This window comes from Nannospalax galili, unplaced genomic scaffold (genome assembly GCF_000622305.1).
Source record: "Nannospalax galili isolate Female #2095 unplaced genomic scaffold, S.galili_v1.0 scaffold54, whole genome shotgun sequence".
In the NCBI taxonomy this organism is placed as follows: Eukaryota; Metazoa; Chordata; class Mammalia; order Rodentia; family Spalacidae; genus Nannospalax; species Nannospalax galili.
The window spans coordinates 6,734,400-6,749,332 of record NW_008341028.1 but is presented as its reverse complement, the minus strand read 5'-3'; the positions used below and the strand labels follow the sequence as shown (position 1 = coordinate 6,749,332).

The 14,933-nt window shown below is 42.7% G+C and overlaps 1 protein-coding gene across 4 annotated transcripts in view; it reads right to left on the bottom strand.

The window, feature by feature from the left end:
* Positions 1 to 14,933, bottom strand: part of Dis3l (DIS3 like exosome 3'-5' exoribonuclease) — a 49,893-nt gene that overhangs the window by 15,875 nt on the left and 19,085 nt on the right. For 3 of the 4 annotated variants that reach the window (XM_029565004.1, XM_008836341.3, XM_029565005.1), the window contains 7 exons: positions 14,334 to 14,412; positions 12,112 to 12,291; positions 9,498 to 9,667; positions 7,591 to 7,752; positions 4,571 to 4,818; positions 3,952 to 4,044; positions 460 to 993 (listed from right to left, as the gene is read on the bottom strand). In XM_029565004.1, coding sequence (XP_029420864.1) covers positions 460 to 993; positions 3,952 to 4,044; positions 4,571 to 4,818; positions 7,591 to 7,752; positions 9,498 to 9,667; positions 12,112 to 12,291; positions 14,334 to 14,412 — 1,466 coding nt within the window. Of the gene's footprint in view, positions 1 to 459; positions 994 to 3,951; positions 4,045 to 4,570; positions 4,819 to 7,590; positions 7,753 to 9,497; positions 9,668 to 12,111; positions 12,292 to 14,333; positions 14,413 to 14,933 lie in introns of those variants that run through there. The other variant, XM_017799013.1, reaches the window with a different exon arrangement.

Here is a 14,933-nt window from a genome sequence, read left to right as displayed (position 1 = left end):
TATTTTTAATTAAAAAATATATTTTATTTATTAATTTTATGTGTATGCGTGTATTGCCTGCATGTAGGTAAGTACACCCGTGTCATGCAATGCCCACGGAAGACAGAAGAGGCTATTGGATCCCCTGGAACTAGAGTTACAGACATTTGTTAGCTGCCATGTGGATGTTGGGATTCTAACCTGGGTCTTCTGCAAGAACAACCAGTGTTCTTAACGGCTGAGCCAACTCTTCAGCTCCCCCCCAAAAAAGATAGTTTAATTAGGACCTTTTACTTGGCAACAAATAAGTCTTAATATCCTCTTGAAATAGTCCTAGGTGGCCTCAAACTGGTGATCCTTCTGCCTCAGGCTCACATGTACCACTATGCCTGGCTACATACCACGTTTTAGGCACGACCATAAGAAGAATAAAAGCAAGACCCCTCTCTGCCATTCCTCTGCCCCTCTGAAGAACATTACCTTGTGTCTATGATGAAGCCTTTTGCCTTAGCACATTCCCGGAGCTCTGAGAAAAACTCCTGGTGTGGAGGAGGGTGTTGGCGCAGCAAAGCCTGGTGGGGGAAGCTCTCCCAGATCTTCTTGGCTACCCAGTGGTTGGCCAGGATCATGCATTCAGCCACTGTCTCGTGGACCTCTAGGGGCTGTTTGGGGATGAGGTCATGAATGTTCTTTTTGTCATCCAGTTGGACTCGAACCTCCACACCTTCCAGTTCCAGGGCACCACATTGGTCTCTTTTTGCTCGGATGTGGCGAGCTATGTCGGTCAACTTTCCAATTGCCCACACTAACTCCTCCAGCTTGGCCTCTCTGCTCTTTTCCTCCAAGTCTTTGAATTCTGGAATATCATCAGCAATACTCAAGTTTCCATCCAGAAGCTCCTGGGCCACCTCATAGGATAGTTTGTAAGCTGATCGAATGATGGTTCTGCCATACCATACCTTTTTAATTTCATAAGAGGTTTTATCTAATTGCCACATGACGCTTACAGCATACCTACAGAAACAGGAACATCAGTAACTTCACTATTTCACACTACTCACTTAAAATTTTTTATTACATTTGTATGTGTGTGTGTGCACGCGTGCATGTGCATGTACGAGTACCATGGCACTTGTCTGGAGGTCAGAGGAAAACTTACAGGAGTTGTTTTTTTCCTTGTATTGTGTTGGTCCTGGGGATCAAACTCAGGTGGTCAGGCTTAGTAGCAGGTACTTTGCCTGTGTGGGTATCTCACTGGCCCTCCATTCTATTTATTTATTTATTTTTTGTCTCTTTGAGACAGGGTCTCCCTGTAGCCCCAGCTGGCCTGGGGAACTCACTATGTAGACCAGGCTGGCCTTGAACTCACAGAGATCCTGCCTACCTCTACTGGGACTAAAGGCATGGGCCACCACACCTGGCCTCCTTTTTATTTTTTTAAATTAATTAATTTTTATTTTATGTGTATGAGTATTTTGCCTGCTTGTAGGTAAGTGCACCATAAGCCCACAGAGGTGTCAGAAGAGGGTATTGAATCTCATGGAACTGGAGTTATGGATGGTTATGAGCCACCAGGTGGGTGTTGAGAACCAAACCTGAGTCTTCTGTAAGAACAGCCCACGCTTAACCACTGAGCCATCTCTCCAACCCTCCTTTCTATTTTTCAGAACTTGATTCTGAACCTGATTTGAAAGAAATGACATTGCTACAGATTTCTGGTTCAATTTCTTTCTTTTTTAAAAAACTATTTGAGACTGGGTCTCCGGGTAGCCCTGGCTGGCCTGGAACTCACTATGTAGACCAGACTGGCCTCTGCCTCCCAAGTTCTAGGATTAAAGGCGTGCACCACCATGCCCAGCTCTGGTTCAATTTCTTAAACCAATCACTTCACCACTAAACCAAAAATATATCTATTTTAAATTAGAACAAAAAGTCAGAATGGGTTCTGCTAAGCTCTGAAGAACTCTGAATGAATTCACACACGATATGAAAATCTTACATTCAGTAATTTTACATTCGTTTTCCATTTCAGTTAGAAGAGCTTGACACTGACAGAGTCAAGTCTATTTAGTGTCCCAGGAAATTAGAGCAAAGCCTTTAAATCCTACACAGTGACAGCAAGCTTCATATCAATCCTGATAACAGGTTAATTAGCAAAAAGCTCATTTAGCAAAGAACATTCTGCTACTAAAACATTTTATTTAAAGCCTATATATTCACAACCCATACATTTAAAGGGGGCTACTTTTCCTAATATGTAAAGAGTTCTTACATATCAGTGATAAATCACAAACTCAAATGAAAAATGGACAAGAAATATGAAGTCATTACAGAAAAGGACACACAGTATCCTTTAACAAAAGTGTTTAACTTACATGTAGTAGGACAAATCAAATAGAAACTAAGACACTACTTTTTACTTATCAAACTGGCTAAGATGAAAGGATATAGATACTGTGTGGGTAAGGCTGTGGAAACAGTGCTTGCAGCCAGCACTTGCATCCACTGAAGTAGACTGTTGTAATCTCTGTGGAGAACAATCTGATTACAGGGATCTCAACCCAAATGTATGTACCTTGACAAGTTCTGCTTCTAGGAATGTCTCCTTCAGTTATATTGTATCTTTTAAAATATGAAGTGAGTTATGCTCAAAATAATTCAGTACAACTTTGTAATAGCAAAAAAAACCCCCCAAAATTTTCATAGATAAGCCACCATTAAAACAGAATGATTGCTAAGATACACAGTTTGTAAAAGGTGCTGAGGGGCTGCAGATGTAGCTTAATTGGTAGAGGGCTTTGCCTACTGCACATGAAGCTCTTGAAGTGATTCTCCAGTGCCTCATAAACAAGGCATGGTGGGAAAACCTTTGATCCTAGCACTCAGGACTTGGAGGAAGGAAGATCCGAAGTTCAAGGTCATCCTTAGCTTCTTACTGAGTTGGAGGACAGACTGGGATACCTGAGACCTTGTCTCAAAAAAAAAAAAAAAAAAAAAAAGATTTTGGGGCTGGAGAGATGGATCAGTGGTTAAGAGCACTGGCTGCTCTTGCAGAGGACCTGGGTTCGATTTCTAGCACCCACATGGCAGCTAACAACTACCTGTAACTCTAGCTCCAGGGGACTCTGTTGCCCTCTCCTGACCTCTGCGGGCATTGCACAACGTGGGTGCACTTAGATACATGCAGGCAACACACTCATACACATAAAATTTAAAAAAAGATTTTAAAGTGATGACTAGAGTGTATACACACACACACACACACACACACACACACACTATAATATATGTTCTCTCAATATTTGTTTTTGATTAGAAATAGAAACAGATGGTTTGCTCAGAAAGGAACAGTGCTCCTGAGAATGGGCATATACTCTATCTACAGTATGCTAGCATTTTTATAAAAAAAGAAAAATTACACATCTCTATTTGTGTGTATTAAATGTAGAAAAATACTCAAGTAATAGTAACTGAGGAGAAGACAATAGGAAGGAGCCTTTCATTAAATCTTTTGGAACCTATTAATTTTGGATTATCTGATTTAATACCTACTCACTGATAGACATGACTTGAGCTACAAATAAAAACTCCCTAAGTTTATGGGCCTCATGCAAAACAGCTTCAACTAGGGAGCACATGGCATTTTTCCCAGCTTGTAGCTGACTTCAGAAAGCTAACCAAGGAAGAAGAGCAGAGAGAAAGGAAGGGAAGGGAAGGGAAGGCTAGAGAAACAAAGTCTCCTGAAACTACACAAGGGTGGAAGAGAAGGGAGGACTGGGGAGCAGAGAGAGGGGCCAGGAAAGCAAGGGGCTGGCAGGGAGTGGGGGTGAGAGTACATTAGAGAGCAGAGGAGGGGCTAAGAGATGGCTCAGCGCACTCATGTGTACATACCCACATGCAGACATAAAATAAAAAGAAAGAAGGGGAGCAGGAAGGGCCAAGGCCAGCTCTGAAGATGAAAATTCGACTCACCTATCAACGCCTCCCAGGAGGGAGCAGAGGTGGGCACTGAGGATGGAGGGCAGCATGTCATAGCGCCGATCTGCTAGGTAGTAAGTGGTGGCCCTGTGAATGACACACATGTGGTAACTGACCATCAACCAGCAGAACTGCTGACAGCGTGGGCAGCAGGAGGTAAATAGCTCTGACCCCAGCGTGATTCCCCAGGGCTGCTGCCCCTCATAAATTGCAGCAGTGCAGCACTGCCTAATTAAACAGTTCCCCTGAGCCCACTTTACCAGTCACTCTGCTTTGGGTTGAGTATTCTGCCATTGATGTCCAAAGAAAGTAAAAGTGACAAGAGTCTTGATTGTAAAAGAAAAATCAGAGCATAATGATCTAGTACCTAAATAAAGTAGTAGTGTGCACTTGAAAATGGACCCATTGAACTAGTAGGAAACAACATGTGAAAAGGTTAAAAAGGACATGTACGTCGATCAAGACACTATTTTCTGAAGGAGAGGACTTCAACTTTTTTATAGAAGAGATCTTCAGAATCACACAAACAAGAGATCTTAGTCTGAATATCTGAAACTAGCACAGATAAAAATAAAAGCACAGAGTCACACACCCTGACTTCTAATAGGATTACCTTGTTCTAGCTTCAACATCAATGTAAGAATTAGGGGCCACAAAGTGTGTGACATCGGCGATGTGGACCCCGAGCTCCAGGTCACCATTAGTTAAGGTTCTGACTGACAGTGTGTCATCCACATCTTCACAACCTTTGGGGTCAATACTGAACACAAGGTGGGTGTCCCTCAGGTCTTTTCGTTTTCGTTCTTCTTCGGGACACACTTTCCAAGGGTTTTCTGGTGTGTTCACTGGCATCTCACACATCTGCACGAGAGGATATTTCAGAAATCCATGCATTACAAGGTTCTGTGGAAATCTACCCTCTGACATTTTCTTTTCTTTCTTTCTTTCTTTTTTTTTTTTGGTCTTTTTGAGACAGGGTCTCCCTGTAGCCCTAGCTGGCCTGGAATTCTCTATGTAGACCAGGCTGGCCTCAAACTCACAGAGATCCACCTGCCTCTGCCTCCCAAGGGCTGAGATTAAAGGCATGTGCCAGCATGCCTGGATCCCCTCTGACATTTTCAATGTGATTGTGTGGAAAGTCATTTGTCCCTTATTACCTTCTTCATTGACCAATTTGTCTTTTTCTTCCTTCTTTTCCTTCCTGTGTGCATACAGGGCACGAGTGTGTACACATGTGTGTGCATTTGTATGCACACATGCATGTGGAGACCAGAGGTCAATCTTAGAGGGCATTGGCTCCCATAGAGCTAGAGCAACAGGTGTCATTCCTTAGGCCCTATCCATCCTGTTCTTTGAGATAGGGTCTCTCACTGGTCTGGAACTCTCCAAGTAGGCTAGGCTGGCTGCTTAGCGAACCCCAGGGATCTGTCTCTCTCTTCCTTCCCCGTGCTGGGATTACAAGCAAGTGCCACCATGCAAAGCTTTTTATGTGGGCTCTGGATTTGAACTCAGGGTCTCATCCTTGTTCAGAAAATACTTTACTGGATGAACCATTTTCCTAGCCCTATTTGCCTTCTTTAGATCAATAATTGTTTACTGGGTGTCTCACAACTGTCAGGCACTGGGCTAGACTCTAGGAAGTCAGGAGCCAGCAGAAAAGACATTCCTGACCTTTACTGTAGGATAGGAATATCCTGTGACTTCTGGCAGTGTCATCAGTTATGGAGTTGGAGCAAGAATGAATGGATGACTTAGTAAGCACACAATGCATCCTATTTCCAAATGAGCCATGTGTTTAAATAGTTGAGCTTTTAATTCAAGTCAAGTCCTGAGGGAAAAAACAATCCACATGTCCCCAAAAGGTAAAAGCTTATTCCTCAAAGATAATTTAAACCAGACTGATCTGGGTCATTTTCTCTCCATGATTACTTGTTTAAGGCATCAATTTGTCACTAAGTAGGCTTTAAAAGGGGAGAGAAAACTCTAGTCCTGTGAAGTCTAGTTCACACTTTGTTTTACTGTAGCATCTTCACTAAGAGTTGCAAAGCAAGTCAACAAATAATTTCTATAAACTAATGTTAAACATAAAAATTTAATAATATAAGGTATTCTAAATTTAATAATGTAAAACAGTCTAAAATATTTTCTTATTATAGCTCCTGTTCTGTCAGAAGCTGTAATGAAAACAAGACACCCATATGCTCTCGATGGCAGTGCACACTGGGGAAATATTTTTCTGGAAAACAATCTGCCAATACATAACAAACCTGCTTAAATTTTTTATTCCCTTTGATTTGGTAACTTAACTTTAAGGATTACATCCAAGGGGATGATCAAAAAGAATAAAAAAGGCAATGTTGATAAAAAATGCTTCAAGTAGCATTTTTTTCTAATACTGAAAAATTAAACACCACCAAGGTCCCAACAATTGAGGAATGTTTAAGCAAAGTAGGCTAAATTAATTTCAGTAATTTGTCATAACTACTAAAAATAAGTAGGCTATGTCAATATATAGAAATAATTTTAAGTGAACGAGAATAGAATATAAGTACACATGATGGATTGGGCCACGAGAGAATAATAAAGGAGATTTATGAGTATTGTGAAAGAGCAGAAAGTGATGGAAATTGCTGATATTTTCTGTTCATTGGACTTTTGTTTTCTGTAAAGGTCACAAAAATTATTCCATGATAAGCCCGGTTTTTGACCTATAGGTTGGAGATGTGAAGATCCAGGGAATCTGCTCCCCGTAGTTTTCTGTAGCTCTGGTTGGGGTGGAGCTCAGCTGGGTCTTTAAGTGAGTGCAGTGCAGGGCTGGGGATGGATGGATACTGACTCCAAGACCCTGACATGCCATTTTTAAGCACAGTTGGAAATATAAAAACCTGAGAGCTCTAAGGTGGCAGGAAACTAACTCTACACTTGGAGTTGGCTTAGGTCTGGTCCAAGTACAGAATTGGGAGGGGTGAGATTTCTTTTGCTCTTAGTTTTCTGTGGCTTTAGATAGTCAGTTGTTATATAATATGAAGGTTTTTCAGGGAGGGGGAGATGGTTTAGTGCATAAAGGGCTTACATGCCAGCATGAAGACCGAAGTATGGATCCTTAGCATCCACATATAAAGTCAGGCACATTAGTGTGTATCTGCAATCCTAGTATTGAGGAGGCAGAGACAGAGGGATCCCAGGGGTTTGCTGGCCAGCCAGCCCACCTGATTCAGTGAGCTCCAGACTCAGTGAGGGATCCTATCTTGAAAAATGAGGTGCAGGAGCTAAAAAGATGGTTCAGTGGGTAAGAGTACTTGCTGCTCTTCTAGAGGACCCAAGTTTAATTCTTGGCACTAAGGTCAGACAGTTCACAACCATAACCACCTGTAAATCCAGCTCCAGGGGATTTAATATTTTCTTCTGGCCGCTGCACACACATAGACACACAAATATATATAAAAATCTCAAAATAAGTAAGATTGGAGAACAAGTGAAGAAGATGCTCAGTGTCGACCTCTGGCTTTCACATGCAGGCACACACACATGTATGCACAAACACATACACGCAAGATATCTTTCTTCATGATGAAATAACAATAAAAGCAGAAAGACATGGCCCCTAGACCAAAGCCCTCTTCGAAGTCTGACCTGGGCTTCTGAGAAGGGGACAACGGAAATACTGTTCTCCACCAAGATGGTTGCGATTTCCCCTTCCAGATCACCAATTTTTCCTAAAACACGCACAAAGTGTCCGTTTGGATACACTGATGTTGACTCCCAGGAATCAATGCGCACAACCACCCTGAAGTCCTACAAACAGAAAAATACAATGTGAGCCAAAGCCAGGAGTTAAGTGCTTCAATTCTAAGCATCAAACAAACAAGATAAACAGCACCAAAGACAGGGGCCAGTTTGCAAATAGTGGTGTTTTGTGGTTTGTTTTTTAACTTTGGTTGTTGTTCTTCCTACTTTACTGAACTGCCAGATGGTATGCAAATGCTTGGCCCCTGCTTTGAAGGGAGGCATTACCTCTCTACTTCAAACAAGTGGGATGGAATTTTTAATCTGTTTTAAAAAAGGCAATTGTTAACACAGCATTTTAGTTAACACTTCAAACACAAGGGGAAAATCTAATCATGTATGATCTGAATTAAGTTTTAAAACAACAGTCTGTTTTGGGACTGATGAGATGGCTTAGTGGTTAAGAGAGCTTGCAGAGGACCTGAGTTCAGTTCTTAGCACCCATGTGGGGTGGTTCTCACCTGCCTATAACTCCAGTTCCAGGGGGGATATGATACTCTCTTCTGGCTTCTGTAGGCACCTGCACTTATATGTACATACCTACATAGTAATTAAAAATAAAGTATATCGGCCGGGCATGGTGGCGCACGCCTTTAATCCCAGCACTCGGGAGGCAGAGGTGGGAGGATCTCTGTGGGTTCAAGGCCTCAAGGCCAGCCTGGTCAACATAGTGAGTTCCAGAACAGCTGGGGCTACAGGGAGACCCTGTCTCAAAAAGCCAAAAAAACAAGGTAAATCATGGGGCTGGAGAGATGGTTCACTAGTTAAGAACATTGGCTGTTCTTGCAGAGGACCCAGGTTCAAATCTCAGCACCCACATGGCAGCTAACAACTGCCTGTAACTCCAGTTCCAGGGGATCTGACAGCCTCTTCTGTCCTCCACAGGCATTGCATGACACAGGTACACTTACATACATGCAGGCAATACACAGATACACATAAAATAAAAATAGAATATTAAAAAATGAATTCTAAAAAATAAATACATAAAACAATAGTCTCAATTTTTAGTATGTGGGAGTTATTTTCTAATTTCTTTGAAGCCTTAAGATGCTCCTTGGAAGGAAAGAAGGTATCAGTGTAAACTGGCCCTTTCTAATGCCCAGGGTTCCCAGCACCCTGGAAATGGAAAGTACGATAGTCTTAGCTGGCCTCTGAGAGTCTGAAGAAAGCTTCCCAACCAGGTAATGGGATTGGGACATTTTACTTTAGTGTCTCATTTACAAACTGCAAAACATAAGGCAAATTAAATTAGGTGTTGCCTCTACTCTCTGCCCCAAGTAAAGGTTAACTTCTGCTTTTCTCGTTTATGCCCTTCCTTTGGCTCGTTATTCCTGTATGGAAAATCAATTCTGTGAAGTCACACTACATCATCCCTACAGGGCACAGGGATCGTATTTCTGTATCGCTTGCTGGAAGGAAGCTTGTTAGTGTTGGCAAAGTATATCTATTGAAAGTTTCGGGGTTGGACAGCTGGATAATGTATGTTTACTCAGGCTGTCCTACACACCTCTTTCTAGGACAATTTCTCTCTGGCCTTCATTTATTAACCATAGACTACTTAATAGATGGTGCATATATATTTAGAATTTTAAAAAACAGTATCTCAGAGTGCCAGATGCCATCAATAATTTATTTCCTCTTATGCAAAGGAGCTAACAAAGCTTCCTGGTACTGCTCAAAAGCTGGCAGACACAGAGGGAGGACAGTAGAAGTTCACAGAGGGAGGACGGCAGAAGTTTAGCCTTAGCTACCTGGAGGGCTTCTGCCTGCTGGGTGCTGATGCGGATTTTGGGGATTCTATAATCCCAAGGTGTGACAAGGATCTTCTGAGCATTTTTGCCCTGAGACTGGACCTCTTCTTTGGATGGAAATGTCACCACATAATCTCGCCAGTTCTTCTGAAGGATGCCCACCACTCGACCTTCAGTAAGACAAAACAGAAAAAAGGACTGACTGGTTAGATGTCTCCTACCATGGCTCAGCACAAGGAGGTAAACAAGGAACACAGTTTCCTGTTCTCAAGCACATTCACAAAGTGCAAAGGTGTTTAAGACCTCCCTTCTTAGCATTTTTAAACATGTATATATTTTTTTCTTAATCTTTATTTATTTTCTGGTCTTTTTGAGACAGGGTCTCCCTTAGCCCCAGTTGGCTTGGAACTTGCTATGTAGAACAGGTTGACCTTGAACTCACAGAGATCTGCCTGCCTCTGCCTCCTGAGTGCTGGGATTAGAAGCACATACCACTATGCCTGTGTTCTGATTGTAGGTTCTAGGGTTATACTAAGGTCCTCACTGCATGTGCTTTGCTAACTGAGCATCTGCCAGTCCTCAACACAATTCACCTTTAAAAGGATCACTGAGAAGGCACTAAGGAGCAGTAGGGGGCTGGTGGGGTAATTCTGCTTTAAGGTAACCAAGGCCTGACCCCAGAGACGTGTAGTGGGAGTTTGGGAAGTGGCTGGATTTGGGCCAGATGTCATATCAGAGCTGACAGGATCTGTGGATATATGAAAGTCCAGTCTTTCAGGGTGACCAACTCTAGGAAAGAATTTTCCATTTACAGAGATTGGGAACTGCTGGGAAAAGCAGGATTGGAACAGAAGTCAGAAGTCTGTTCTGGGCCATCCTCAGGCTGAGGTACCCAGTGGACACCCAGGGGAAGATACCAAAAAGACGACTAGAGCTGGGTAAGGAAACCAGCTGGAGACAAACTCAAAGATTGAAGGTGGTCTAGAGAATGTACAGAGCAGGAGGCCTGGAGCAGAGCACTGCGTACCCAAGAAGAGGTAAGACGGGAAGAACTAACAAAGGAACTCGGATGGGTAACCAATAGGGTCGGAGGATGAGGGAGCCCACAAAGCAGCATATCCACCAGTCACTTACATGTTGAGACAATGAGCACAGGGACGTGACCAGTACTTGGGCAGGAGGGCACTGGGAAAAGAGCAGATTTAGGAGTGAGAGAGGAGTGTCTGACTGGCATGCATGACAGATCCTACAGAGACAGGAGAGAATGAGGAAGAAAGGTGTCCTCAGATGTCATCATGAATGAGCAGAGAAGAGAGGTAGTAGCTGGAAGCCAGGACCCAGAGAGGGTTTTGGTTTTGTGGGTGCTGAAGAGGTTAAAATAAATCTGTAGAGAGGCCAGGTATGGTGGTGCATACTTACAATCCCAGTGCTAGGGAGGTGGAGACAGGATGATCAAGGTCATCTTTAGGAACATAGTAAGTTTGAGGCCAGCCTAGATTACATGAGACCCAGTCTCAAAAAAACCAAAACAAATAAATAAACCTATGGAGGGGATGAGGGTGTAGATCGGTGGTGGAGCATACACTCAGCATGTTCAAGGCCCTGAACATGTTAGGGGTCAATCCCCAACACTGATAATATAGAGACTATATCTTATATTAACAACCGTTACTATACGATAACAATGTATTCTCACAAATCACTAGAAGAGTAGATTTTAAGAGTTCTCACCACAAAAAGAAGAAAGAAAAAAAGCAAGCAAGCAAGCATGGGGGTGCTGGAGAGAGAGCTCAGGAGATAAAAGCACTTGCCACAAAAGTGTGAGGACCCAAGTTTGAATCCCAGAACTCATGTAAAGCCAGGTAGGCTTCTCAAACAAGGTAGATGGTGAAGAACAAAACCTGAGGTTGTTCTCTGACCTCCACACATGTGCCGTGGCACGTTCATCTGAACTCACGTGAACTCACATACACACACACACACACACACACAAAGATACATACACAGACATACAAAAAGATAATTTAAAAAACAGCATTGCGAGCTAGAGAGATGGCTCAGTGAATAAGACCACTGCTCTTGCAGGGGACTTGGTTTCAATTCCCAGCACCCACATGGAAGCTAACAACCATCCTTAACTCCAGTTCCAGGGTATTTGACGTTCTTCTGACCCCCGAGGACATTGCACGACATGGGTACACTTACACACATGCAGGCAATACACTCATACACATAAAATTAAAATTAAAAAAAAAAAAAAAAAAAAAAAAGGCAAGGTCAGGGATGGTGGCCCACGCCTTTAATCCCAGCACTTGGGGGGGCAGAAGCAGGTAGATCTCTGTGCGATTGAGGCCAGCCTGGTCTACACAGTGAGTTTGAGGTTAGCTGGGCTACAGGGAGATCCTGTTTCAAAAAACAAAGCAAAACAAACAAATAAACAAAAACTATGGTATGTGAAGTAATTCAAATGTTAATTAGCTTGATTTTGCCATTCAACAACAATGTGCAGGAATGTCAAAACATTATGTGTATGATGAATACACACACACAAGTTTTACTAAATAAACACAGGAGCTGGGTAGTATTTCTGGACTGTGCTTTCAGGCAGGCTCACCTGTGGACATGGGCTCACTGGGGGACTCCCCGGAGGCCTTGTCTTCGCTGTCATTCTCACACAGGGCAGCAGTTCTTCCTTTCCACTCACTTTTGGGGAGCAGCTCCACCACCACCACATCTCCATGAATGGAGCGGTTCCGAGCCTTCATGCCATGGATGAGGATGTCGCTGACCAAGCCTGTGTTTGCAGCACAGAGAAGCTGTGAGTTAATGGCTGCCACCCTAGGTGGCATTTCAAATGAACAGATCTCACGTCTAATCAGCATCCTACAGATAAACGCTTCCTCCTTCCAGGGGGCCAAAGAAATGTCCCAGTGGGTAAAGTGCTTGCCTTACAAGCACAAGGATCTGAATTCAAATGTCTAGAAAAAGCGGGTGCAATGGGGCTAGCCCATCCAGCCAAAACAGTAAATTCTGAGACCCTGTCTCAAAAAAAAACCAGGTAGAGGGAGCTGGGCAGATGGCTCAACCTGCCTCACAAGGATGAGGACCTGAGTTCTTCCTGATAAACAGTACCTACACAAAAGCCAGGCACAACATTGACTTCTGGCCTCTGCACACATGTGCACACAAACCACATGAACATGTACCTACACTATACACATACCCTAAAACAGAAAAAATTCTTTCTTTTAAAGAGGAAGCCAAACGACTTCTTTTTCCTTTCTTTCTTTTTTTGTTTTTGTTTTGTGTTGTTTGAGACAGGATTTTCCTATATGTAGTGCAGTCCTGGCTGACCTGGAACTTATTACATAGACTAGGTTGGCTCAGACTTGTGATTCTTCTGCCTCAGCCTCCTGAGTGCTAGGGTTACAGGTGCCACCACACTCAACCTAAACTTCCAGTGTTCTGGTTGGGCGTGAACAAATACTGCTCCCATGCTACACTAATGTGCTTTGTACAGGGCAGTCTTCTTCACTGTTTTTTTTTTTTTTTAAATTAACTAAACTGTTATTTAATAGTCTCACGTGTACACAATGCATACTGACCACTTTTACCCCGACTCTTCAGTTTTTTTTCTGAATCCTTTCCTACCCCATCACCTTTCAAGGCAGGTTTTACTTTCCTGCACATAACTGTGAGCCTGCACTTGAACTGTCCAATCCTCAGGCCCTGAGTAGCCAAGAGAGTAGTCAACAGGATGACGGTCACACAGACTGTAAACCTGTGAAGGGGTGACAAGCAAAAGCCCCCAGAGCTTTTGAAAACTGGCAGAAGCCACTGCTCCTCAGCCTCCTTCATCCCAGCCATCCACCTTTCACTATCAAAGTTTCCTTGTTTTTCATTCTTTGTTTTTTTTCCTTCTGTCACTTCAGAACTATATTGTCACACAACTGACACATTGTTCTTGATTACTTTTTAGGCTACAGAGCACACTGAGGTAGTTCAGAGGAATGCCTACAGCACAGCCTGGGCTACAAGGCCAGCTGCATCAGTTACCAGTGTGGTCTTACTTCACTTCTCTGTATAGCAGTTTGAGCCTCCTGCAAAATCAGGGCTTCAGATGCCCAGGAGGAATAACTTTTAAAACTAAAATCAAAATAAGTTTATAACTACAGTGAACAGTAAGTTCATTTAATACAGTTAACAGAGAAGATATGTGCAATTATTATTGACTGAAATTAACTATGTAGATCAGGCTGGTCTCACAGAGTTCCATAGTCTCTTGAACGCCTCTGCCTTTTGAATGCTGGGATTAAAGGAGTGAACTACCACATCTGGCTTAATTTTTTAAAAAATAAAAAAAAATTTTTTTTATTTATTATTTTTATTTTATGTGTATGAGTGTATTGCCTGCATGTATGTGAGTGCACCTGTGTCGTGCAATGACGCAGAGGTCAGAAGAGGGTTTCAGATTTCCCTGGAACTGGAGTTAAGGATGGTTTGTAGCTGCCATGTGGGTGCTGGGAATCGAACCTGGGTCCTCTGCAAGAGCAATCAGTACTCTTAATCGCTAAGCCATCTCTCCAGCCCCACATCTGGCTTAATTTTTAAAGAGTAAAAAAAAAATAAAATCAAATTAGAAATGATCCCTACATTCAGTTTCTAGTACCACCACCCCCCCAACAATTACAGACAACAAAACCCTAGGGAGAAAACCCCTAAAATCCACAAACCTCAATATACATAGGTAAATGTGACAATTCAACTCTGCTTTCTTTGTTGTGTAAAGTCAGAATTAAAAGTGGCATGGAAATGTATACATGGTTGATACTGAACCTGAGTCCTTACTGCTGGCTCCTTGTAGGCGAACAAAAGCTTCTATCTGTGCTCTGTGTTTGTTGACATTGAGAATTCCCTAAAATCATAATAAAAAAATCAGAGTGAACAAAGTTCTTTTTGGCTTAGTTTACATCTAAAAGGTCTAGTATTCTTAGCAGGCTGTGTTGCTAATCTTAACCCTAGGGTTTCCTTCTCAAGAGAAAACAATGCCACTACACCAATGGCTGGGCACACTCACTACATGTTTAGACTTCAGTGTTCTGCCCTCAGAAATGCAAAATCCACCATTAAGAGTTTTCTTGACTATGGTAGATACACAGATCTCTGTGACAAGACTAGACACAGCCACACACACATACTCATGAGGTGTGTGTAGAACTGTCCAAAGCTGAGCAGTTACTGTACCTAAGTCCTTCCCAAGACCCTGCTAACATCTGGGTTCTGGGTCCTGGGGAATCATGAGGTCCTCGAAAGGGGTGGGCAAATGGTAAAGGAGTGGAGAAGATAAATTTCACAGGTCTGGTAATGTTGTCACCTCCACTCCTTGATGTGAAATGTTTCTATCTTAGCAGCAGAGGGCTGTCCTCATGCTCTACT